Source organism: Phoca vitulina, unplaced genomic scaffold (assembly GCF_004348235.1).
Source record: "Phoca vitulina isolate PV1807 unplaced genomic scaffold, GSC_HSeal_1.0 scaffold2, whole genome shotgun sequence".
NCBI classification, from domain to species: domain Eukaryota; kingdom Metazoa; phylum Chordata; class Mammalia; order Carnivora; family Phocidae; genus Phoca; species Phoca vitulina.
Genome location: NW_022589705.1, coordinates 81695178 through 81718210, shown reverse-complemented (window position 1 = coordinate 81718210; position 23033 = coordinate 81695178). Strand labels below are relative to the sequence as shown.

The window sequence follows — 23033 nt, the reverse complement described above, 5'->3', positions numbered from 1 at the left end:
TCTTTCTTTCTTTCTTTCTTTCTTTCTTTCTTCTTTGTTTCTTTCTTTTCTTTCTTTCTTCTTTCTTTCTCTCTTTCTTTCTTTTCTTCCTTTCTTCCTTTCTTTCTTCTTTCTTCTTTCTTTCTTTCTTTCTCTCTTTCTTTCTTTTTCTTTCTTTCATCTTTCTTTCTTTCTTTCTTTTTTAAGATTTATTTATTTGAGAGAGAGACAGAGCGAGCAGGGGGAGGGGGCAGAAGGAGAGAGACTCTCCACTGAGCAGGAAGCCTGATGTGGGGCTTGATCCCAGGACCCAGAGATCATGACCTGAGCCGAAATAAGAGTCAGATGCTTAACCAACTGAGCCACCCAGGCGCCCCCTGATTGTTTTTCTTTACAACAAATAATGAACACTTAATATGTGCTACCCTGTTTAACATACCTCACCCTCTCACACATGTAGCGAAAGGGAGAGCAAGGAGTTACATTTCTGGCTTGAGCAACTGTGTGGGGACAGTGCTGTTTGTTGGGATGTGGGGGACACAGGACAGTGAGCAGGTTTGGGGAGGATGCTGAGGTCGGTTTGGGTTGAGTAGTGTAGTAGTTGTAGGTGCCGGGGCAATATCCACACAGAAATGTCTAGGGAGAGGTTAGAGGTCAACTCTGAAACCCTGCCGGGAGGTCGGGGGCAGAGATGGCAACATGAGGGTTGACAGCATCTGGGTGGATGGTTGCCAGAAGCTAAAGGAGGAGATGAGGCCACCTGGGGAGAGAGTGTCCAGTGAGAAGGGAAGAACACCAGGACAGAGCTCTGAGGAGAGCCTCCCAGTGAAGGACAGAGAATGGGGTGGTGGCAAGGAAGGAGACTGAGGAGGGGTGGCCAGAGGAGTGGGAGGGTGCGGGAGAATGTGCTGGGGTGCTGTCAGGGAGGAGGTGTAGGGCCAGAAGAGGCAAGAGAGGAGGCCAGAGAAGGATCGCAGAGCATCCCTTGGGTTTAATTCCTGTGGCCTTGACAAGAGTGGCCTCCGGTGTGGTGGAGGCAGAAACCCAATAGCCAAGATGGCAGAATGAGTGGACTGCAGGGCAGCTGCCACCCCTTACAGATCGTGAGATCGGTTCAGACTGCAGATATCAGCACTCTGAGATAGGATGAAGTAGAATGAAAAAGAATGAAATAGAAGTTGTATGTGTGCATGTGAGAGAGAGAGAGGGAGGGCGGGGGCAGGAGGGAGACAGAGTACTCTGCTGTGAAATGTAAAATACAACAATCTTACTGTGGGTCCCAGTCAAAAATGCTAAAAGCCCTGGTAGAGGATATGTGACCATGAAGGTCAAATCCTAGAGGCCTGGGAATGCCAGACAGGTTTTGACCTGATTCAGACCCTGCAGGCCATTGGGAGCCATGGCAGGCTTGAGGGTAGAGGAAGCAACTCTGATTTAGCTATAGATGCTCATGACTTGGAGAAGGCAGGAGGACTACTTAGGAAGCTCTCGCAGTAAATAGCGAGGAAAGCTGTTGCCTCCCAGGGCCAGTGGGATGAAGCTGAGGAGACAGACGATGGGAAAGAAAGTCCTTCCTTGTTGTAGACAGACATCCCTGGCCTGTGATGCCCTTTGGGAATTTGGAACAAGTAGGGAGCCCATAACCTTAACCTCCCATAGGGGTTTAAGAAGCTCTGCTCAGCCTCTCATTGGCCAGTGGATGCGGGTGATGGCAAGGTGTGGGGCCCAGGAGGACTCTGTGTGTGGCAATGAGCCTTGAGGCACTGAGTCTGTTGGCCATGGAAGTGAAGGAAGGGAGGAGTCCTTACAAGACTTTGGTAACTGTCAGGGTGGAATAGGGGGCTCTAGGAGCTGTAAATGGGGTCACAAACTATAGTAGGGTCACAGCTTCATGAGCGATTAGGGGAAAGTGAGTTGGATTTTGAAAAGAATTCAAGGTCATCAAGTCATCCATCCATCCATCCATCCATCCATCCATCCATCCATCAGCCTACCCAGGGAGCTGGACCCATGATCGTGGGGGATACGCAGGAGTTTGGCCAGGCCTTACCTGGGGGATTTGGGAGCTGGAGCAGCAGGAGTGGTTGGGACAACCAGAGAAGGAAGGATGGGGCTTGGCGTCCACCAATTAAGGGGCCAGGCCCTTTCTTCCCAATCCTGGAGCCTGTTCTGCCGCTCCCCAAGCCCTCTCTTTCACATATCCCTGCTCTAGAGGTTAGGAGCAAAGGTTTATAGCCAGACAACAGTTTTTATTGCTAACTGTCTGACCTTGGGCACCTCTCTGATCCCTCCTCTGTGAGATGGGAATAAAATCTACTTTGTAGAACGATGGTGATGCTAACATGAATGGCAGGTGTTCATGGAAAATGTGCTCTAAATGGAGCTTCAAAGATGCTGAGGATGAAGAGCAGCAGGAATATGAGCCTTCCTTCCCCTACAGACACCCCCTGTCCCTGGCCCCACCCGGGCTCTGCTCCACTGACCCCTCGGCCCCTCTCTTTTTCTCTGTCTTCCATGTAGAAACACTATGAGTTATTCTCTACCATAGATGACATTGTGCTGACCATCCTTATCTGTGAGGTTCTCCTCGGCTGGTTAAATGGCTTCTGGATTTTCTGGAAGGTGAGATCCTGGGCCCTGCCTGCTATTGCCCCAACTCCTCCTTAGGGACTGCACCCCACCCCTGTGCTTCTGGCCCAACAAGCTGAGAATGTGTGTGTGTGTGTGTGTATGTGGTGTGGAGAGACTACTTCTGAGATGTCTGTGATGCAGCGGAAAATAATTTGTCCTGGAAGTGCAGCCTCCCTGGGTTCCAGTCCCTGGGTTAGCCTTCCCCAGTTCTGTGATCTTGGGAAAACCTTAATTTCCTTACCTGAGAAATGGGTTTGAGAGTCTCCACCTTAATTTACAGGGTTCAAGAGCAGAGGTCAGCAAACTTTCTGTAAAGGCCCGTGGGCCATACAGTGTCTGTTACAAACGCTCACCTCTGCCGTGGAGCACAGAGCACTGTAGACAGTCCAGACAAACAGCACGGCTGTGCTCCCAGGAAGCTTTATTCACAGACACTGAAATTTGAACGTCATAATTGTCACATGTCACAAAATGTTGTTCTTTTGATTTTGCCCCCTAACCATTTAAAAATATAAAAACCATTCTTAGCTTGAGGGTCTTACAAAAAAAGGGGCTGCTGGCCAGATTTGACCCACAGCCTATAGCTTGCTGACCCCTGTTCAGGAAAGTGTCAGAGAGGCTATCTGGGTGGGAACAGGTCTTTATTTCTTTTTTTATAAGATTTTGTTTATTTATTTGACAGAGACAGCGAGAGAGGGAACACAAGCTGGGGGAGTGGGAGAGGGAGAAGCAGGCTTCCCGCTGAGCAGGGAGCCTGATGTGGGGCTCGATCCCAGGACCCTGGGACCATGACCTGAGCCGAAGGCAGATGCTCAATGACTGAGCCACCCACGCGCCCCGGGAACAGGTCTTAATGCTACATTAAATGAGGCGAAGACTCAAGCTTTGTTTCCATAAGACTGCTACAGCCAAATGATTTCTAAAGTCAAGGGATTTATTTTGCCTTTGGGCAAGTTTGAGAAGAGGCTTTAAAAAACCTATCAGGGGCCTCAATCAGTAGAGCATGCAACTCTTGATCTCAGGGTTGTGAGTTCTAAGCCCTATATTGGATATAGAGATTACTTAAAAATAAAATCTTTAGGGGCACCTGGGTGGCTCAGTCGATTGAGTGTCTTGATTTGATTGAGCCAAAATCCTCTTGGTTTCGGCTCAGGTCATGATCTCAGGGTCCTGAGATCGAGCCCCACGTCAGCTCCGTGCTCAGCAGGGAGTTTGCTTGGCGATTCTCTCCCTCTGCTCCTTCCCCCATGCACTCTCTCTCTCAATTAAATAAATAAATCTTTTTAAAAAATTAAAAATAATAAAAATAAAATATTTTTAAAAACTATCAAGTATTTATACTTTCATAAAAATGAAGTATCATTTATTTATTTTTTAAAAGATTTTATTTATTTATTTATTTATTTATTTATTTATTTATTTATTTGAGAGAGACACCAGAGCAAGAGAGAGCACGAGTTGGGGGGGGGAGGGGAAAGGGAGAAGGAGAAGCAGGCTCCCTGCTGAGCAGGGAGCCCAATGTGGGGCTCTATCCCAGGACCCTGGGATCATGACCTGAGTGGAAGGCAGACACTTAACCAACTGAGCCAACAAGGTGCCCCGGAAGTATCATTTAAATACCATTACCAGGGGGTGCCTGGGTGGCTTAATCAGTTAAGAAAGTGACTTTGGCTCAGGTCATAGTCTCAGGGTCCTGGGATCAGCCCCACATCGGGCTCCCCACTCAGTAGGGAGTCTGCTTGTCCCTCTGTCCCTCCCCCCACTCCTGCTCTCTCTCTTTCAAGTAAACAAATAAAATCTTAAAAATAAATAAATAAATAGGGGCACCTGGGTGGCTCAGTCGTTAAGCATCTGCCTTCGGCTCAGGTCATGATCCCGGGGTCCTGGGATCGAGCCCCGCATCAGGCTGCTTGCTCTGCAGGAAGCCTGCTTCTCCCTCTCGCACTCCTCCTGCTTGTGTTCCCCTTCTCGCTGTCTCTCTCTATCAAATAAATAAATAAATAAAATCTTTTAAATAAATAAATAAATACCATTACCAGGACAACCAATTAGAATTATAAGCTTTCCAGGGGTCAGAGGTTTCACTCCACAGAACACAGAGTGTAGAACCCAGAACATTTCTGAAGTCTGGATGTCTTAAAGACTGCTTTGTGCAAACAACATTTGCAAGGATGTTTATTAAGAGAAAATAGAATGGGCTGGTACATATTTACATGTTTCCACACTCAAGAGGAGAGTAGGTACCATGCTTTTCATGAACGTTTCAATGTACCACTTTATCAGAACTAGCCCTAGGAAGCAGGCAGAAATCTGTTCCATAAGAGAAAACATTTCCTCCTTCATACCTTCTTGCAATTTCTTTTCAACAGCAGTTAGCATTTTCTTAACAATGATTTTTTTATTTTTTTATTCTTATTTTTTTAAGTAAGCTCTACACCCAGTGTGGGGCTTGAATTCGACCCTGAGATCAAGAGTCCCATGCTCTACTGAGCCAGCCAGGTGCCCCAGGGGGCCTGCCCCAGGGTTTCATTAGCACAAGAGAATTGAAGCAAGCCTGAGAATCTTATGCACTAGCCAAGGTGGGTGCTCAGCTTAGGAATCAGCTGTGTGTATGTGAGAGTCTCCACTGTGTGTCTCAGACTGCACTTGGCTGTTGACACGCATATGAGACAGCGAGTAAGCCTGGGTGTTTTGTGGCATATTTGAGGGGCAGCAGGAGAAGTAACAGCAGTGGATGGCAGATGACTGGCACTGCCCTGAGAGGAACATTGAGCCCCCCATCCTTGGGCTGGTGAGAGGGCAGACCCAGGATGTCCCCACGGGCTGGGCCTGATACACCCCATTGGGGCTGGCCCACCCCTCCATCCCCCACCACCCCCAGGACGGCTGGAACATCCTCAACTTCCTTATCATCTTTATCTTGCTCCTGGGGTTCTTCATTAATGAACTCAATGTCAACGCTCTCACCTATACCCTCAGGTGAGCTGGGAACTCTGGGGAAAAGAAGGGAACATGTCCGGACCGGGGAAAGACAGGGGGTGGGGATCATCTCTTACCCTCTGGGCAGGTCAGGGGGCAGTGGGGAGGAGGGGTCTGGGAGGGGCTGAGGGGCGCCCCTGAGAGGCTGAGCCGCAGGGCGCTTCGGCTGGTGCATGTCTGCATGGCGGTGGAGCCTCTGGCCCGGATCATCCGTGTCATCCTGCAGTCGGTGCCCGACATGGCCAATATCATGACCCTCATCCTTTTCTTCATGCTGGTCAGTGCCCTCCCCTAGTCCCAGCTGCTCCCTTTCCCTGACCACGGCCCCCGGGTCATTGGGGATGGGGGGGGTGTCTGGAGAGGAGGAGAGGCCCCTGGGCCTGAGTCCCTGGGATTCCCTTGGCAGCGTTCATTTGCATGGCATCTGCATGTCCTGTCTCCAGGTCCTTGGGTAAAGTTCGGGCATCTTCTTTGGTCTCTCTGGCAGGTGTTTTCCGTGTTTGGGGTCACTCTCTTTGGTGCATTTGTGCCCATGCATTTCCAGAACATGCAGGTTGCCCTGTACACTCTCTTCATCTGCATCACCCAGGACGGCTGGGTGGACATCTATAATGACTTTCAGTGAGTGCCTGAGGGGTTCTGTCCCCACCCCACCCCCCAGCGGGGCAAGGTAGTGGGAGTGGAGCTCCAGGGCTTGGGAGGAGGATGGCCCACCAGGAGGGGGCTGCCTGGGGCTTCAAATCAGGGAAAAGGAGACCCCTAGGACTGGTCTTGGTCTGCTTGAAGCCTTGTCCCCCTTGAAATTCCACCCATTCAAAGTCCTACCGCAGACCTGTTCATGAAGATGTCCCCTGTCACGCTAAACAGCTGGGTAGCAAGGAGGCCTCGAGCAAGAGAGCAGATCTGTGGTTTCGGGACAGCCTCCCAGCCCACATCTGAGCCCACCAAGCTGCCTGGACTCCTGGGAACTTAGAGTCTCATTTCATTCATTCATAGACCCGCTGCCCAAGGTCATTTTTGGCCACAGATGGCCAGCAGGTTCTGTTCTTTACTTCTTTTCCATTACGTCTAAACCCTATTTGTTTCCAGTCCACTCCAAGGAGTGGGTCCCCCTGACTGATTTCTTTTTATCTCTTGTAAGTGCAGAAGCACAGTTGGCAAAGGGCTTCTGCGGGCATTTCCCAGTATGATGTAGGTGGTGGAAAAATCACAGGGTGTGCAATAAAGATAGACTGGACGCTGGGCTTTTGAGTATTTGCTCCACCACACTAGCTGTGCAACCTTGGACAAGTTACTTCATCTCTCTTCCGAGCCTCAGCTTCTTCACCTGCCAATTGGGAATTATAATAATTAACTATGTCTGAATTGCTGTGAGGATCAATAGAGAAAAGCTGTATAAATCTCTTAGCATAGAGCCTGGCCCAGAGCATGTATATATATATACATACATATACGTGTGTGTGTGGGTGTTTGTGTGTGTGTGTATGGAAGGAGAGAGAAAGGGAGAAAGACCTTATTACTTAGGAAAATATTTTATGGGAGATTCATAATAAGGTATTAAGAATGGCTGGGCTTTTTTCCTGTATGTCTTTCTTCTTCCTTCTGATCCTTCTATAATGAGCTTGAATTACTTTTGATAATAAGAAAAACATGAATCAAGAGTATAGCCAATAGATTAAACTTGATAATGCCAATGTACAAATCCCCACCGTAGAGGGGTGGCTTGAGGCCCACGCTCTGTCTCTGACCGGACAGCAGGTGCTCAGCCAAGAGCAGCTACTTTGATAGTCAGAGCAGGCATTAGATCCGCTCACCAGCAGTGAGGTAGCAGAAGTCCTAGTAGGTCTTGAGATAATGTCCCCATTTCACAGATGGGGAAATTGAGACTCAAAGGGCCAGGGAGGTGATGGGGCTCCTGCCTGCCATCTCCAGGATGGAGACAAGAGAGTACGCAATGGAGATCGGGGGCGCCATCTACTTTGCCATCTTCATCACCATTGGTGCCTTCATTGGCATCAACCTGTTGGTCGTCGTGGTGACCACCAATCTGGAGCAGATGATGAAGGCAGGAGAGCAGGGGCCACTGCATCAGATAAACTTCAGTGAGGTGAGTGGGCTGGGGAGGGCAGAAGGGAGGAGAGGGTGAGCGCATGAGTGCTGACTTGAGCACATGCGTGTGTGTGTATGCGTGTGCGTGCGTACACGCTTGCACGCTCAAGGGCCTGAAGAAAGTCAAGCCTGAGACCTGGGGGCAGAATCCCCCACCTTGAGTGCCATCTGAGGGGTGTGGATTTCCTAGATGTCTGGTTTCTATGGCAACTCAAAACTGAGTGGCTGGGTGACCTTAGGGCAGGTGACCAATCTAAGCCTCGATGTCTTCTTCTGTAAAATGGGAATAATAATAGTACTTCCTTCATAGGACTATTATGAGAATTATATGGATAAATGAACAGTAGTTGGCACACACGTAGAATTCATTAAATGTTATCTACAGTGCTATTCATTCAAGGGTAGGACTTCCAAAAAGCTGGTGGGGGTGGAGGGGGGAGTACTTCCCAAAATGTTGAGCGTTGTGGGCTATGACTTGAAAGTAGGTAGGGCTTTAGAAGTTTGCTAGGTAGGAAAAAAAAAAAGTTTGCTAGGTGGGATTTATCGGGAGTGAAATTGGGTGCTAAGTTTTGAAAAGGGGTGAGAATTTTCCAAGAGTAGAGGAGGGGCTTATGCATTTGAAGTTGAGCTCCCACAGCAGGGTAGCGGGGCTAAGATTGGTTAGAGCTGGAATGGGTGGCATTAGAACCCTGGTGTCCTAAGAGACTCATCCTCCCCCAAGCCAAGCAGGAAGGGGCTGGGGGAGGGGTGCCGGCTGAGCTGTCTGTCTCCTCTCTTCGCAGGGAGGCAAGCAGGACCTGGATGGAGGTAACGAGCTGCCCCTGGTGCACTGTGTGGTCGCCCGTTTGGAGATGTCCGGCGCCCCGCAGGAGCCACTGTCGGGAGGCCACCTGTCTAACCTCTCAGAAAACACCTGTGACAACTTTTGTTTGGTGCTGGAGGCAATACAGGAGAACCTGATGCAGTACAAGGAGATCCGAGATGAGCTCAACACGTAGGGCGGGTACTGGGGGTACCCCGAGTCCCGTGAGTCCCGGCTGAGCGGAACCTCAGATTCTTTTGGCTTCACGCCCTCACCATTTTAAAATGCGGACCCTGGGGCCCAGAGAGGTTTAAATGACTTGCCAGGGAGGGGGGTCTGTGGGTAGAGGAGCTAGAATCCAGACCTGGTTCCTTCCATCTCACACGAGCGCGCAGCTTGGCCTGGATCTCCATAGGAGTGAAGGGGGAGGGCGAAGCGGGGTGGATGCCCGGGAAGAGATGGGAGGGCAGCCCCCCGTCTTCCGCCTCCCCGCCCCCAAGCTCCCTCAGCCCTCGGAAAGTACTCACCCCTCCGCCCCCAGGATAGTGGAGGAGGTCCGCTCCATCCGCTTCAACCAGGAGCAGGAGGAGGAGCTGATGCACAAGCACTTGTCACTGAGCCTGTCGGTGGTGAGCGGGTCCTCCCTGGACATCCGCGACATGACTTGCCAGCAAGACTTGATCACAGCGCTCATCAACAGGGAAAAGGTGCAGGCAGCTTCCCTCTCCTACCCAATAAGTGCTCGCCCGCCCCCCCCCCCCCCCCCCCCCCCGCCCCGCCCAGCCCAGCCCAGCCCAGCCCAGCCTCTGCCCCATTAGTCAAACTTTCTGTCTATTCCAAGATCTGATCCCCTTCCTGGACTCTCAGGCACCGCGCAGGCAGCAGCCACCTCTGATCCGTTAAGTTCCACCCTTTCCTCCCCGGAGAGGCTCTGCCCCCCACCCCCATCAGGCTCCTCCCACTGAGTCACTTAAGTCTCTGACACCCTCAAACCTACCCCTTCTTAGGGTGGCTTGAGCCAGCTCAGTTTCTGCCTGGTGGTGGATACCTAGGCGCACCGTGGGCAGAGGATCCCTGGGTTCCTGCTAGAGTGCATCAGAACAGCCTCCTCCCCAGGGAGGAAGCTTCTAGGGAGAAACAGGCACACACCCTCATTACTTAGTTTCTTTCTCTGCTTCCCACACCACCTGACTGGGTTAGAATGACCTGGAGCCTCGTGAATGTCCACAGCCTGGGCTTCCAAGCTTGGAGAGGACACTAGGCAGCTAGAGTCAGACAAGCCTGGTGGTTTCGCTGCTGAAGGTGGCGGAGGGGAGTGAGGGGGCGTTTGCCATGTGAAGGTGGGGCACTGACAAACCCCTTGGTTTGCAGGTTCAGGAATCCAACACAAACATACTCCTTAAACACAAGACCAGCCGCTGAGAGGCAGGATGGGAGCCAAGGGGCCTGAGCACACACGCCCACCTGCATCTTCCTACATCTCTACGTGACTTGGCATAGTCTGGCCTGAGCCCATCTTCTCCCTTACACCTAGGCAGATGCTTGGGGCTGTGAAGGGGGTGGCATCTCCAGGGCTTGTGTCTGTGAGCCTCAGGTCCAGAGGAATTCAGATGGACAAGGATGCTGGATGAGAGAGGGAGCCCCACAGCAAAGAATGAGCACAGAAGCGGGGTGCTGGCCAAGGCAGCCAGGATTTGTCCTAAGGATGGACTTTCCTGGCCCCCTGCTTTAGGCCAGAGCTAGCTGGGGCCCAAGTGCACCAGGAGGAGAAAGGTGAGGCCAGTGGGGCCAGACATCTATGTATTGACAATAAAGTTTTGTGTTGGGATCAATATGTCTGACTGGTGGATCTCCAAACTTGGGGCAATCTTGCCCCAGGTCTGATGGGCAAGACAGATCTTGCCCCTCAAAAGCCTCTTTGTCTGATGGGAGAGTTACTGACTGCCCTCTAGAGCTTTCCAGTCTAATGGGAGAGAGAATGTACCCTGAAAATTTCTGACTTAATGGTAGGGATGTAATCTCCCCTTAGTGTTCTAAATTTTTTTTGGTGGGGGAGGGGGTGGGAATCTGGTTCTCATGGTTGGGAGCCCCAGTCTGATGAAGGAGACAGCCTGAAGATAGAGAAGACTGGTCCTCATTCTGGGGGGCCCTAGTCTGATGAGGTCACCACTGACCAGTCATGCAGGTACAGGCAGTTCTATCCTGGGGCAATGGAGAATGACTGCCAAAGCGTGGCTCCTGGCAGGCTTTCCAGAGGAGAGGAACACTGGAGCTTGCTGGAAGGTCGCAGGAGGAGTTTGTGGGTCAGGTGAATGAGATCTGGTGGGGTACTTGGGACCTGTTGAGGTCTCCTTGGGACCTTCACACTAAAAACTATTGAGAGCCACAGCAAGTTCCTGAGCTAGGAATGCAAGAGTCTGAGAAAGCTGCGGCAGTCATAGGCATTAGGAAGAGCTGCCTTGGAGGACTGGCTTCTCATCCTTGGGTAAGTCATTGGGCCTCATTTTCCCCATCTGTGCAGTGGGGAGAGGATGAGATTGATCTGCAGCTCTAAAATCAAGTGGCCAGCTCTTAGCCCAAGTGTTGGGAGACCAGTAAGATCATCCATGTCATTGAGACTCAGATTCCCTGATGTTGGGTTGCGGGGAAGGCTGGAAGGCCCAGAGTTCTGCCCAGCTGGTCAGCAAAGGCTGACAGGGGCCTTGGGGATATTCACCAGTTGGAATGGGAGTCCCTAGAGGCCCCCTCATTGCAGCTGATGGGAAACTTCACCCTCCATTCCCCTCTTGTCTGCATGGGTTCCAGCCCAGTAAAGCCCGGGGCCAGCCGGGAAGGAGTCTGGACAACTGGGGACGGGGGTGATAGTGTACTCAGCAGGCACATGAGAGGTGGCACCAGTGCTAGAAGTGCCTCACTGTCTTGGAGCTGCTGTCTGTCCCCCTGTTTGAGCTCAGTGTTCTTCAAGCCCATCAACCGCAGGGCCATGGGCATCTGGTCACTTTTGCTGCTACTGCTATTTCTTACGGATGGAGCCCTCAGTCTTCCTGGTGAGCACCCACCTTATACTCTTCTCATCTATCCTTCTTCGGGGGCTCTCACAGACCAGAAGAGAGGGGAAGAAGGTGACAAAAGAAGAGACAGAAGGTAGTGTCCCCAAGAAGATCTTATAATGTGAGTACAGCCATCACACACCCCAGCCCTAAATTATCTGAATGGGTTGGGACACCAATGAATTTGGAGGCAGGAGCATGACAGGATAAACTCCAAGGGACTTCTGGCTTTGCTCGTCCATCCTCTTCCAGGATGCTATCTTTGTTTACTCTCGCCATCTTGTCTGTCAGCCCAGCTGTCTCTCCCTTGCTGTCTATCCTTCCCATCTGTGCCAGGCCAATAGCTTGGGTAGTTCCCTCTCAAGATGGCCCAGAACTGGGGGTCCAGGGCGTTGGACCCCTGCTGCCCTCCCCTGCCCTACTCCAACGAAGAACAGCTACCACCTCCAATGCCTCACTGAGCCTGAGGTAGGAGCGCAGCCCTGGATCCTGAGCTCCTAGGACAGTATGGGGGAAGATATTGGGAGGTGGCAAGAAATTGTAGGTCTCATGACTCCCATGAATCCATAATTTTGCCAGAGAGAAGTAACCTTGGCAAAGCACCCAGGAAGCAGATACCAATCTTGGTGAGAGGAGCAGAGGGGATAATCATTACCAGTAACAGGTTCTACTTACTGAGCACCTACTATATGCTAAGCACCATGCTAAGTGCTTTACAGGTGTTATCTCATTTAACCCTCATGACCATCAGTGAAGTGAGTACTATTATTATTCCTGTTATGTAGCTGAGGAAACTGAGGCTCATGAACTTGAAGTGATTTGTCCCTTATCACAGCTGGGATTCTATCCCAGGTCTGACTTCAGAGGCTAGTCTACACACTACTGCTTCTCAAAAAAACTGCTGTGGACGGGAAACCTCATTATCATAAAGTTGTCCATTCTTACCAAATCTATAATTGTAACACACTTCCACCCAAAATCCCAACAGGGATTTTGTCGAAGTTGATAAGCAGATTCTAAAATATATGGAGGAACCAAAAGTCAACAATAGCTGAGATAAATTTGAAGAGCAAGATGGGAGACTCACTCTACCAGATACTGAGATTTACATTAAAGTAAGATAATATGATGTTGGTGCAGTGATAGACAAGCGAACCAAAGAAATGAAAAAGCATGGAAATTGGTCTGGATACATAATGACAAATAGCATGACAAATCAGTGAGGAAAGGATAGACTTTACCATAAGGCGGCAGGGACAACTGGTTAACCACATGGGGGAAAAAAACAACAATCATAAAATCAGATCCAATGGAAACATCTCTCCCTGCAAATAAAAACTTGAGACCACTGTGGCATGACATCTGTTCATTACAGCCAGGATTTTTGTTGCAAATAGAACCACAGTTCACTAGAGCTTAGAGGACTTCTACAATATTGGAGCTCAAGCCCCCCACTGTTTTGAGGGGGACATGGAAGAACTAAGAGGGTTGGGTCTTCCTCAAGATTACACAGCAAGTCAGTAAGAGAGTCAGGTCAAGAAGCTAGGTCCTCCTACTCTTTCCATGCATTCTGGCCAGCTCTCCTGCCCTGTCATGACCCCTTAGCTCTGCACAGGGCTAGAATAAAGTGGGGTGTGGAAGGGGCAGGTGCTGGATGGGGGCAGAATTGAAGACAAAGGTCAGTGCCTCTTCAGAGCTAGGTTGTGGGAAGGATGAGCCTGCCACTTGGGTTGGGTCACCTCCAGTTTTCGGAATTAGTCTTTCGACGATTGTGCCAAGGATACAATGACAAGAGCACCGGGTAAAGGACCTATTTCTGCCCACTGCCCAGGGGAAAGAGGAAGGTTTCCAAGAGACCCAGCTCAGCATAGCCGATTTGGGCCTTTCTCTCTAGAGAGAGTGGTTGGCTCAACAATGAAAATGAAGCTGTATTTTTGCAAGGCGGTGCAATGCAACAGGGAAGATATTGGGCTCTTGGGTCTAATGCACCTCATTTCAAATGCAGTACCACCACTTCCTGGCTGTGTGACCTTGCACAAATCTCTTCGCCTGTCTGAACCTCAGTTTCTTCATCTGACATAGAAATAATAATCATTACCTCAGGTTGGTTGTGAGGATTCAATGCAGCAATGCTTATGCTTTGGAGCAGCACCTTACTTGGACAAGGTGAAGTTTGAATGATGTCAAAAGTATCCTGGACAGCTATTGCATTAAATGAAGCACTTGGATTGCAATTAGGGGTCACATTATACCAAAAAAATTGTGTATCTTTAAATATTAGAACTCAGGGCGCCTAGGTGGCTCAGTTGTTAAATGTCTGCCTTCGGCTCAGGTCATGATCCCAGGGTCCTGGGATCGAGCCCCACATCGGGCTCCCTGCTCGGCAGGAAGCCTGCTTCTCCCTCTCCCACTGCCCCTGCTTGTGTTCCCTCTCTCGCTGTGTCTCTCTCTGTCAAATAAATTAATAAAATCTTTTTAAGAAATATTAGAACCATATTCAGTGTAGTAGGAAACTCACATCAAAAAAGGCATCCCGATACCAAAGACCAAATGCAATTGAAGATTTCCATCTTTTGCTCTGTCTCTAGAGGAGTCATTGAGCAGAAGGAGACGCAGTTGCCAGCACTAGTGAAATTCATCAGTTAAGATGAATGAAGATCATGCATCAGTTAAGATCTATTAGCACAGAGCTGGCACATAAATGAATGTGAGCCAGCAATAATGTAGTTGATGTTGATATGATTTTTATCGACTCTTCCAAACTTGGTCAACTGAGAACATTTGAAAAGACCTCTGGATTGGTGGAGGGAACAGGTGTATTGGTTTCTTTTTGTTTGTTTGTTTGTTTGTTTACAGGCACTATTACAACCCAAGGGGTTGAGTCAAATACAGCAGACTCCACAAAAGTCTCTGTGCCTAAGGGGCCTACAGCGTGCTCATTGACAACCTTGGCTCTAACCAACAATGGGAGAGACAACGTCTCTGTGGTTCCACTTAACCTCTCAGCAACAATCAGGAGGTAAGCAATGTCAGCGTCCCAGAAGAGTACAACACCAGCTACTCCTCTCACTTCACCACAAGCCAACAGCTCTGCTGCCCCACTTAGCAGAAAACCCCAATACTTGAGACTCAGGAGGAGAGATCCAAAAACACAGCCTTGTCTAGCATGGCCACTTCAGCTAAGCCCTGAAATAGAATCAGAGAGCTCCAACCACAGCCCCATTAGCATCAAGCTCCATAATCAATGGATTGGAATCATCAGTGTCCACTGACTCTCAGGTATCAGCCACGATCACAGTTCTAACAGCATTAAACATACCGGGTGATCATATCAGTGAGGTCCATGACAGCCACTGTGTCTGAGAAGTCAGCCACGATGATTTCCCCGACGACACTGAACAGGATCACTGATGTGAAAGAATCCCTACCCACGACAACCAGTGCAGTCGTCCACGCCACTTCACTAACCCTGACCATCCTCGGGACGACTGTTCTGGAACGACCGCGTCTGGGACTCAGCAAGGAGACTACAGCTGCACCCCCAGCCCCAACAATAGCCCTCATGAGGAGCATCACAGCCCTGCCGCACAGACACCTTCCTGGCCAGTGGGATCAGCCCCGTCACCTGAGACAGCAGCTGCTCATTTGACAGCCCTCATCCCCAGCTCCTTGGGGACAGCAATGTCCTCTGACATGACTGGCTCCAGTCAGGCTTCCCCTAAACGCACCCAGAGTAGTAGTCCCAGAGCCGGAGCCTGTGCTTTGGACAAGTACCCAGCTGACGGGGGAGTCTGTATGTGAAATGACAGCTACTACACTCACTCGGGTGAGTCTGAGCAGCTCATGTCTGTACAGCGAAGAAGAGGCGGGGGCCAGAGTGGACATCGTAACCCTAGGAAGACCCAGACAAATGTGTGTCCAATGGCTATGGGAGGGCCAGTGAGGTTTGCCCAGACATTGGCATCTGGAGAGTCCATTGGGGTAGAGGTGGTTTTTCTAGTAAGAGGACAGGTAGCTGAGCACATGAGGTTGTGGCAGTAAGTTCAGGATGCTGGAACAAAATACCAGACTGGGCAGCTTAGAAACAAGAGAATTTTATTTCTCACAGTTCTGAACGCTGGTAGTCCAAGGTCAAGGCACCAGCAGATTAGGTATCTGGTGAAGCCCACTTCCTGGTTCATAGACAACTGTCTTCTCTCTGTGTCCTCACATAGTACAAGGGGCAAGGGAGCTCTCTGGGGTCTCCTTTATAAGGGCACTAATCTCATCCATGTGGGCTCCATCTTCATGACCTGATCACCTCCAAAGGCCTTACCACCTAATACCATCGTTATCTGGTGTTAGGATTTAACATATGGATGGGGGGGGGCATAAAAATTCACTCTGTAGCAGAGATAGAATGGACAATTCATCAGCCCCCAGCCCCTGGGACCCCAACTGACCAGAGAATGAGTCTTCCCAAAGGAAGGAACTGTAGCCCCAGCTGAGGCCAGGAGGGGCCAGATCGTTGTTGGGACAAGACCAGTGTGGCAGATATTACAGAGAGTCTGAATTCACAGGGCCTCCCTCAAGTGGTGCAGCTAACTCCCAGGCTCACCCTCTGGCAGGGCAGAAGCTGGGTCCTGGAACCAAAAAGATGATGGTGTCCTCCAAACATATGTCTGCCATTGTCAAAGTAATTCTAACTCCCAAACCTTTAAATTTTATCAAATTCTGATTTTCCTAAAATGACTACTCTGCTTTTTAAAATACCAAATTCCTTCAAAAAATACTTCTTTTCATCACTGGATAATCCAGCCTTGGAATGAAGCTTCCATTACATTCAAAACTAGGCAGTGCTTAACTTAGGGGCCAGTATTTTCCAAAATGTGTTTTGTGGGACACCAGTGCTTTGGGATTTCAACAGATGTTACACACACAAAAAAGGGTGGGGTTCTATTGTTAAATATATTGGGAAACTACCGGATTAAACAAAATGGTTTCTTGACTGCAGGACTTTTCAGAGCTTTTACTATTCCACTATCCACTGTGACTCCTTTAAAAATCATATTTTTTTAAAGATTTTATTTATTTTTTGACAGAGAGAGAGACAGAGAGAGAGGGAACACAAGCAGGGGGAGTGGGAGAGGGAGAAGCAGCTTCCCATGGAGCCGGAAGCCCGATGCAGGGCTCGATCCCAGGACCCTGGGATCATGCCCTGAGGTGAAGGCAGACACTTAATGACTGAGCCACCCAGGTGCCCGTAAAAATCATATTTTTAAAGCAGATTATAGCATGCATTTCCCAAGTGTATCTGTCCCTAGACTCCTCATTCTGAGGAACATTTATGCAGCGCCTTGGAATATATCCAGCTGCAGAGGAGAGGAATTCAGATGAGAGCAGAGCAGAGCTGGGCAGGCAGAAGTGACTGGGGTGACAAGGCCAACCCAGGGGGTTTTAGTAAAGCCCTGAGTAGGTGCTGGCTCATTAGAAGATTATCCCCGTGTCAACAAACTGTATTGGTGAGACTGGGGTAGTGTGTTCACTTGTAAAATACTGTATGTATCCCCCCACAGATATTATGAAGTATATCCTGTGTTTTCATGCACTGAGAATGAAACAGCTTTTCTTTTCTTTTCTTTTTTAAGATTTTGTTTATTTATTTGACAGAGAGAGAAACAGAGACAGCTTTTCTTTTTGTGTTAATGTTTTTCCAGATTAGTAGGAACATGGACTCTGCAAGATAGACTGTCTGGGTTTGAACTACGCCTCATTTTCTTCTGCTGGGGATAATAAGAGCACATTTACTGCATAGCATTCGTGTTTGAGGGTTAGCTTTGTTGATATTATTATTTGGTACTCTGTATCACAACATACTATTGATTACAATAGCAGAAAGTTATGTGACTGACTTAACCCCCACCCTGCCCCGCCGAACACACACTGGTACAAAGCACCTTAAATTGTAACCTGTCCCTCTGACCAAACATGCTTGCCCAAACAGAAACAGTGAGCTTTTTTTAAAAAGGAAAGGGAGGAAAGTCTTAAAATTCAAAATAATAAAACAAGTACAGAAATGCTTAACACTAATATCTCCATTACATTTTGCTTTTTAATGACTTTTAAACATCTCATTCCAAATTTGATAGAAAGTGTGGAAAGAGGGGGCACCTGGGTGGCTCAGCCGGTTAAACGTCTGCCTTTGGCTCAGGTCATGATCCTGGGGTCCTGGGATCGAGCCCTGCGTCGGGCTCCCTGCTCAGGGGGAAGCCTGCTTCTCTCTCTCCCTCTGCCTGCTGCTTCCCCTGCTTGTGCTTTCTCTCTCTAAAATAAATAAATAAAATCTTTTTTTAAAAAAAGCGTGGAAAGAGCAGGCACAGAAAGAAGGGAAGGGTTAAGCATTAACTTCTCTTTCATCACCCCAAAAGCATCACTGTTGGACATGTATCAGGAAAACGTGTGTTGCAAGTGGCAGAAAACCCAACTCCAATTGGCTTGAGCAAAATAAATAAATAAACAAACAAATAAATAAATAAAATTGAAACCATGAAACAAAATAAAACAGAATTTGTTGGCTCATGAGACTAAAAAGTCTTAAAGAGGACTTGAAGATGCTGACGCCCCTGCCTCCTGGCTCACAAAGGAGCTCTCTCTTTCCCTCCTCCCTCCTTCCCCTCACTCCCCTCCCTTCCCTCCCTCAGGATTGTCTCTTCATTTTTTTTTTTAAGATTTTATTTATTTATTTGACAGAGAGACACAGCGAGAGAGGGAACACAAGCAGGGGGAGTGGGAGAGGGAGAAGCAGGCTTCCCGCTGAGCAGGGAGCCCGATGCGGGGCTTCATCCCAGGACCCTGGGATCATGACCTGAGCCGAAGTCAGACGCTTAACGACTGAGCCACCCAGGCACCCCTCTTCATTTTTTTTTTTTTTAAGATTTTATTTTTAAGTAATCTCTACAACCAACATGGGGTTTGAACTCACAACCCTGAGATCAAGAGCCACACACTCCATTGACTACAATAGCCTAGCACCCCAACATTGTCTCTTCAGATTCAACCTTTAGGAGACAGAAAGAGCCCTTGACTTCAAACAGTTTAGGCCCTTCAAAAACTCCAAGGCCCAGGCTACCTGTTGGAATGAGAGGGAAATCAAAGAAGAAAACAAATTAGTATCTCTAAAAATAACCTTGCCAGACAAGTAACAGAAACCCAACTGGGCTGCCCAGGGAAGACAGGAGGATTTATTATAAGGTGTCTCCCGGGGGTGCCTGGGTGGCTCAGTCAGTTAAGTCAGGGTCCTTGGATCAAGCCCCATGTCAGAGCCCCACATTGAGCCCCATATTGAGCCCCACCCACATGGAGCCCCACATAGAGCCCCATGTCGGGCTCCCTGCTCAGCGGGGAGTCTGCTTGTCCGTTTCCGCTCCCCCTTGTGCTCTCTCTCTCAAATAAATAAATAAAATCTTAAAAAAAAAAAAAAAAAGGTGTCTCCTAGAGGCCAAGGATAGGCTCCAACCAGGTTCTCCAGGGACTAGGACTTGGACTGTGAAAGTGGCAGGAACCAGGGAGTTGCGTCTCTCTCTCCGATTCCGTACCTGCACCTGCTTGGTTCCTCTCTCCACACACTGGCTCCCCACCTCTCAGCACGTGTGACAGAGAATGGCTGTCTCAATCTCAAGCTTTATACCACCTTCTTAATTTAGGTTCAGTTCCTGGGAGAGATTGTGAGTGGGTCAGCCGAAGCCAGGGATTGGGGCCCCCCAGGGCCCTCATGGTGTAAGGGTCTCACATCCTATGAGGGGAGTCTTTGTTTAAGGGAGTCATGGTCGGTTGGGCTAATATCCCCACAACGTCTCCTCTACCCAGATTAGAACAAGTACCCTTTTCTATATTATCATCCCAGGAGCCCTTGCACTGGCTCTGGTCCTCCTGCAGATCTGTCCCTGGTATAGGTGGCCCTGTGCAGACAACTGAGGTGGTCCTGAGCAGCCGCTTCCTGAAGACTCACCACTGGATCCTGAGGGAAGGTACCTTCTTAGGATGTCCCAGTGTCAACAAGATAGAGGGCGCCATGTGCAGGTGTTCATGATGGAGAAGACGGAGGGTACTTGTGGACTGTGCCTCTCTGTAAGCAAGCTGGGAGGGGCTGCCTGATAAGAATGGGGGAGTCTGTGGGGGAGGGGTGGGGTGTGGAGAGGACTGAGAAATGGGTGATTGGGCACCAGTCATAATTTTACATCTATTTGACTGAGGAATAATTCTTTGGAATGGAGTCAAGTCTTTTTTGGGGAAAAGACCACATTGTCCTCCATCAGACTAGGAACACCCTTATAAATGATACCATGTTTGATGGACTGGGATATTGGTTTCCAAACTTGACAGCCACACAACCCTTTAAAATAATAACAACTGCAATCACAACCAATATTTATTAATTTCTTGCCAGGGGAAGTAGGTCAAAGTCTTTTTTTTTCAATTAACAATAATCACACCTCGGATAAACCTCATTGGCTACGATACTGCCACTGCGCAAAGCTAAAGTCTTTTTTTTTTTTTAAGATTTTATTTATTTATTTGAGAGAGAGCGCGAGATAGAGCAAGCACCAGTCAGGGGGCGGGGCAAAGGGAGAGGGAGAAGCAGGCTTCTTCCCACTAAGCAGGGAGCCTGATGTGGGGCTGGATCCCAGGACCCCAAAAGCCAAAGGCAGACGCTTAACCGATCAAGCCACCCAGGTGCCCCATCGAAGTCTTTTTTATGCACTATCATTAAATCTTCACAAAAATCCTGTGACATTCCCATTTTACAGATGAATAATCTAAGTCTCAGAGAAGTGGACAGATTTTTCCCAAGTTACACAGTTATTAACAGAGCTGGTTTGTGCTCCTAACTGCTCACTGATGCTGCCACCTCCCTTCTTTGGAAGAGATCTTACATAAAACCTAAATATAAAAACAAATATATAAAAACAGGGCAGCTCTGATTGAATGGAGGAGGAGGAAGGATTCCCTGCTGAATCAGCTTCTCTCCAACATGTAGGTGGGCTTCATGCCCCTTCAAGGGAGGCTCTAGGGCTCTTGAGATCACTTTGAAAACCAGACTTTGTCCTAAAGGGGTGATTTAGTTCTTCCTAGTGTCTACCATTATCTCTAGCTCTGCCACCCAGGGAATCATGGGGTGTCTTGCTTAGGTCATGGGACAGAATTGGCAGTTTCAGTGTACAATAACTAAGTCCCCAGAACTATGCCCCCAGAACTCTCCATCAGTGTTCTTTTTAATAAACTGCAGTATTTATATCAATAAAACACCTCATTGTGATTCTCTAAAAAAAAAAAATCCTCTGGAAACAATAAAATATCAAAAAGATATCTAAATCTTGGGGTAGGGGTCAGGACTTGGCAATTTTAACAAGCACTCCGGTGATTATTTTCCATGGGATTCTAAAATGCGCACTGAAATTTGAGAACTACTGGCACACAGGTGAAGAACATGGGCTCTGGAATCAGAGAAATGTTGAACTCTGGCTCTGTTACTTGCTTTGGGCAAGTCTTTTAACTTTCTAAGCCTCGGTTTACTCTTCTGTAAAATGGGAACTAATAAACAGAACTCTCCTCAGAGAGCTGTGATCAGGCCCCAGTACCTGACACACAGCTCATGCTCAGTAAACTTCAGCCATTACGTTTTTTTTTTAAAAGATGTATTTATTTATTTATTTATTTATTTTCTTTACAGAGAGGGGGAGAAAGAGAGAGCCTGCGAGTGCAGGGAGGGGCAGAGGGAGAGGGAGAGAGAGAATCTCAAGTAGGCTCCCCGCCGAGCTGGACACAGGGCTCCATCCCATGATCCTGAGATCATGACCTGAGCTGAAACCAAGAGTTGGACGCTTACCCGACTGAGCCACCCAGGCACCTCGCTTCAGCCATTGCTTTTATTTAAATAAACAACTTGCAGCCAATGAGGACAGGAGAAGGTGTTTCTCCTGGAGATGTGAGGGTAATGGTTGCCTCCCTGTTTTTTTCTAGACCAACAACAGCTACACCCTTCATTCTCCGGAGATGCCCCTCCTGCAGATTCACCCCGGCTTCATCAGTACTGACTGTACAAGGCTCAGCTTCAGCTGCGCATACCCTCTGGTGGTGAATGTCAGCCAGATCCAGTCTAACCCAGCGGTCTTCCCATGAGTTCTTTTCTATCAGCTGCCTCTCAGGCTGGGCCCTCTGAAGCTTCCAGAGTTCTCATTGCTACATCTAATCCAGGCAAAAGGAGTCATCACTCTCAGGATGTTGGCCCCCCCATGCCCAACCACCAATCATAGGTACCTCTTAGGTTGAAACTCAAAGCATTAGTGGAAGAAAAAAGATGCTTCCATGAAGTAATGCATTATGGGTTGTTTATGTAAATTGCCATGGGGTAGGTTGGCTTGGATGGCTTCAAGGGTCCTAGGTGGCCCCTCATTTTTCAGGAAGTCCGGGACGAAGGTTAGCTACCAGTGCTCAGTGACCTTGGGTGCAAGGCAGAAGGTGAGTGAGTATCCCTCCCTCTGTGGTTTCATGGTGAAAGTCTCACTCTCGTCTCTCTCTAGATGTGGAACCATCCATGTTCTGGGCACTGGGGATGTTGTTGTTGTCCTGGGCATCTTCACGGACCCTCAGCTCTCAACTGTACTTGAGAACAGACCGACTCCTCTTGGCAAGCCATTCTATGTGGTCCTCAGAGCCACAGGCATTGATCCAGACAGATTTGCCTCGGTGGCCAATGAGGTCCTTGCTAGCAGCAACATCTCCAGGACTGGTGCTGTAAAGTCCACCTACCGCTTTGTGAAGGAGAGGTAAGTGTCTGTCAGGCCACGGTAACCTCCTAGCAGGCTGCTTTCGTACCCATGAGCACAGATCCTGTGAGTTTCCTCTCTATCCCTGGTACATAAGCACTGGGAGAACGTAAGTGCTGGGTGAACGTTTGTTGAATGAATGCAAGTAGTATTCTCATTCCCATTTTGCAGATGAGTAAATTAGGGCATAAGGAAGTTAGGGCTGGTTTCTCTCCCAAGATTACAGCCAGTAAATGACATTCATTCCTTTTATTTTTTCCTCAAACAGTTATTGAGGGCCTACAATGATAAATGTAAAAAATAAAAACAAAACTAACATTTCAAAGTGCTCTACACTATGTAATACACTTGACATGCATGACATTTTTTTTTAAGATTTTATTTATTTATTTGAGAGAGAGAATGAGACAGAGAGAGAGAGCATGAGATGGGGGAGGATCAGAGGGAGAAGCAGACTCCCCGCTGAGCAGGGAGCCCGATGCGGGACTCGATCCCGGGACTCCAGGATCATGACCTGAGCCGAAGGCAGTCGCTTAACCAACTGAGCCACCCAGGCGCCCGACATGCATGACATTTAATCGCTAATACTGACAGAGCATTTACTCCATGCCAGGCATGTTCAAATTACTTCATATATATATATATATATATATATATATATATATATATATATATATA

At 48.6% G+C, this 23033-nt stretch overlaps 1 protein-coding gene and 1 pseudogene across 1 annotated transcript in view; one reads left to right on the top strand and one right to left on the bottom strand.

Annotated features, from left to right (window-relative positions):
• The window catches only part of CATSPER4 (cation channel sperm associated 4), a 12020-nt gene extending 2098 nt beyond the window's left edge, over positions 1-9922 (top strand). The window contains exons 4-11 of the mRNA XM_032390750.1: positions 2500-2601; positions 5492-5589; positions 5746-5866; positions 6077-6210; positions 7522-7696; positions 8481-8692; positions 9042-9207; positions 9872-9922. Coding sequence (XP_032246641.1) covers positions 2500-2601; positions 5492-5589; positions 5746-5866; positions 6077-6210; positions 7522-7696; positions 8481-8692; positions 9042-9207; positions 9872-9922 — 1059 coding nt within the window. The remainder of the gene's footprint in view (positions 1-2499; positions 2602-5491; positions 5590-5745; positions 5867-6076; positions 6211-7521; positions 7697-8480; positions 8693-9041; positions 9208-9871) is intronic.
• Positions 9923-19943: 10021 nt separating this feature from the next.
• Positions 19944-20066, bottom strand: LOC116627317 (annotated as a pseudogene).
• Positions 20067-23033: the final 2967 nt, after the last annotated feature.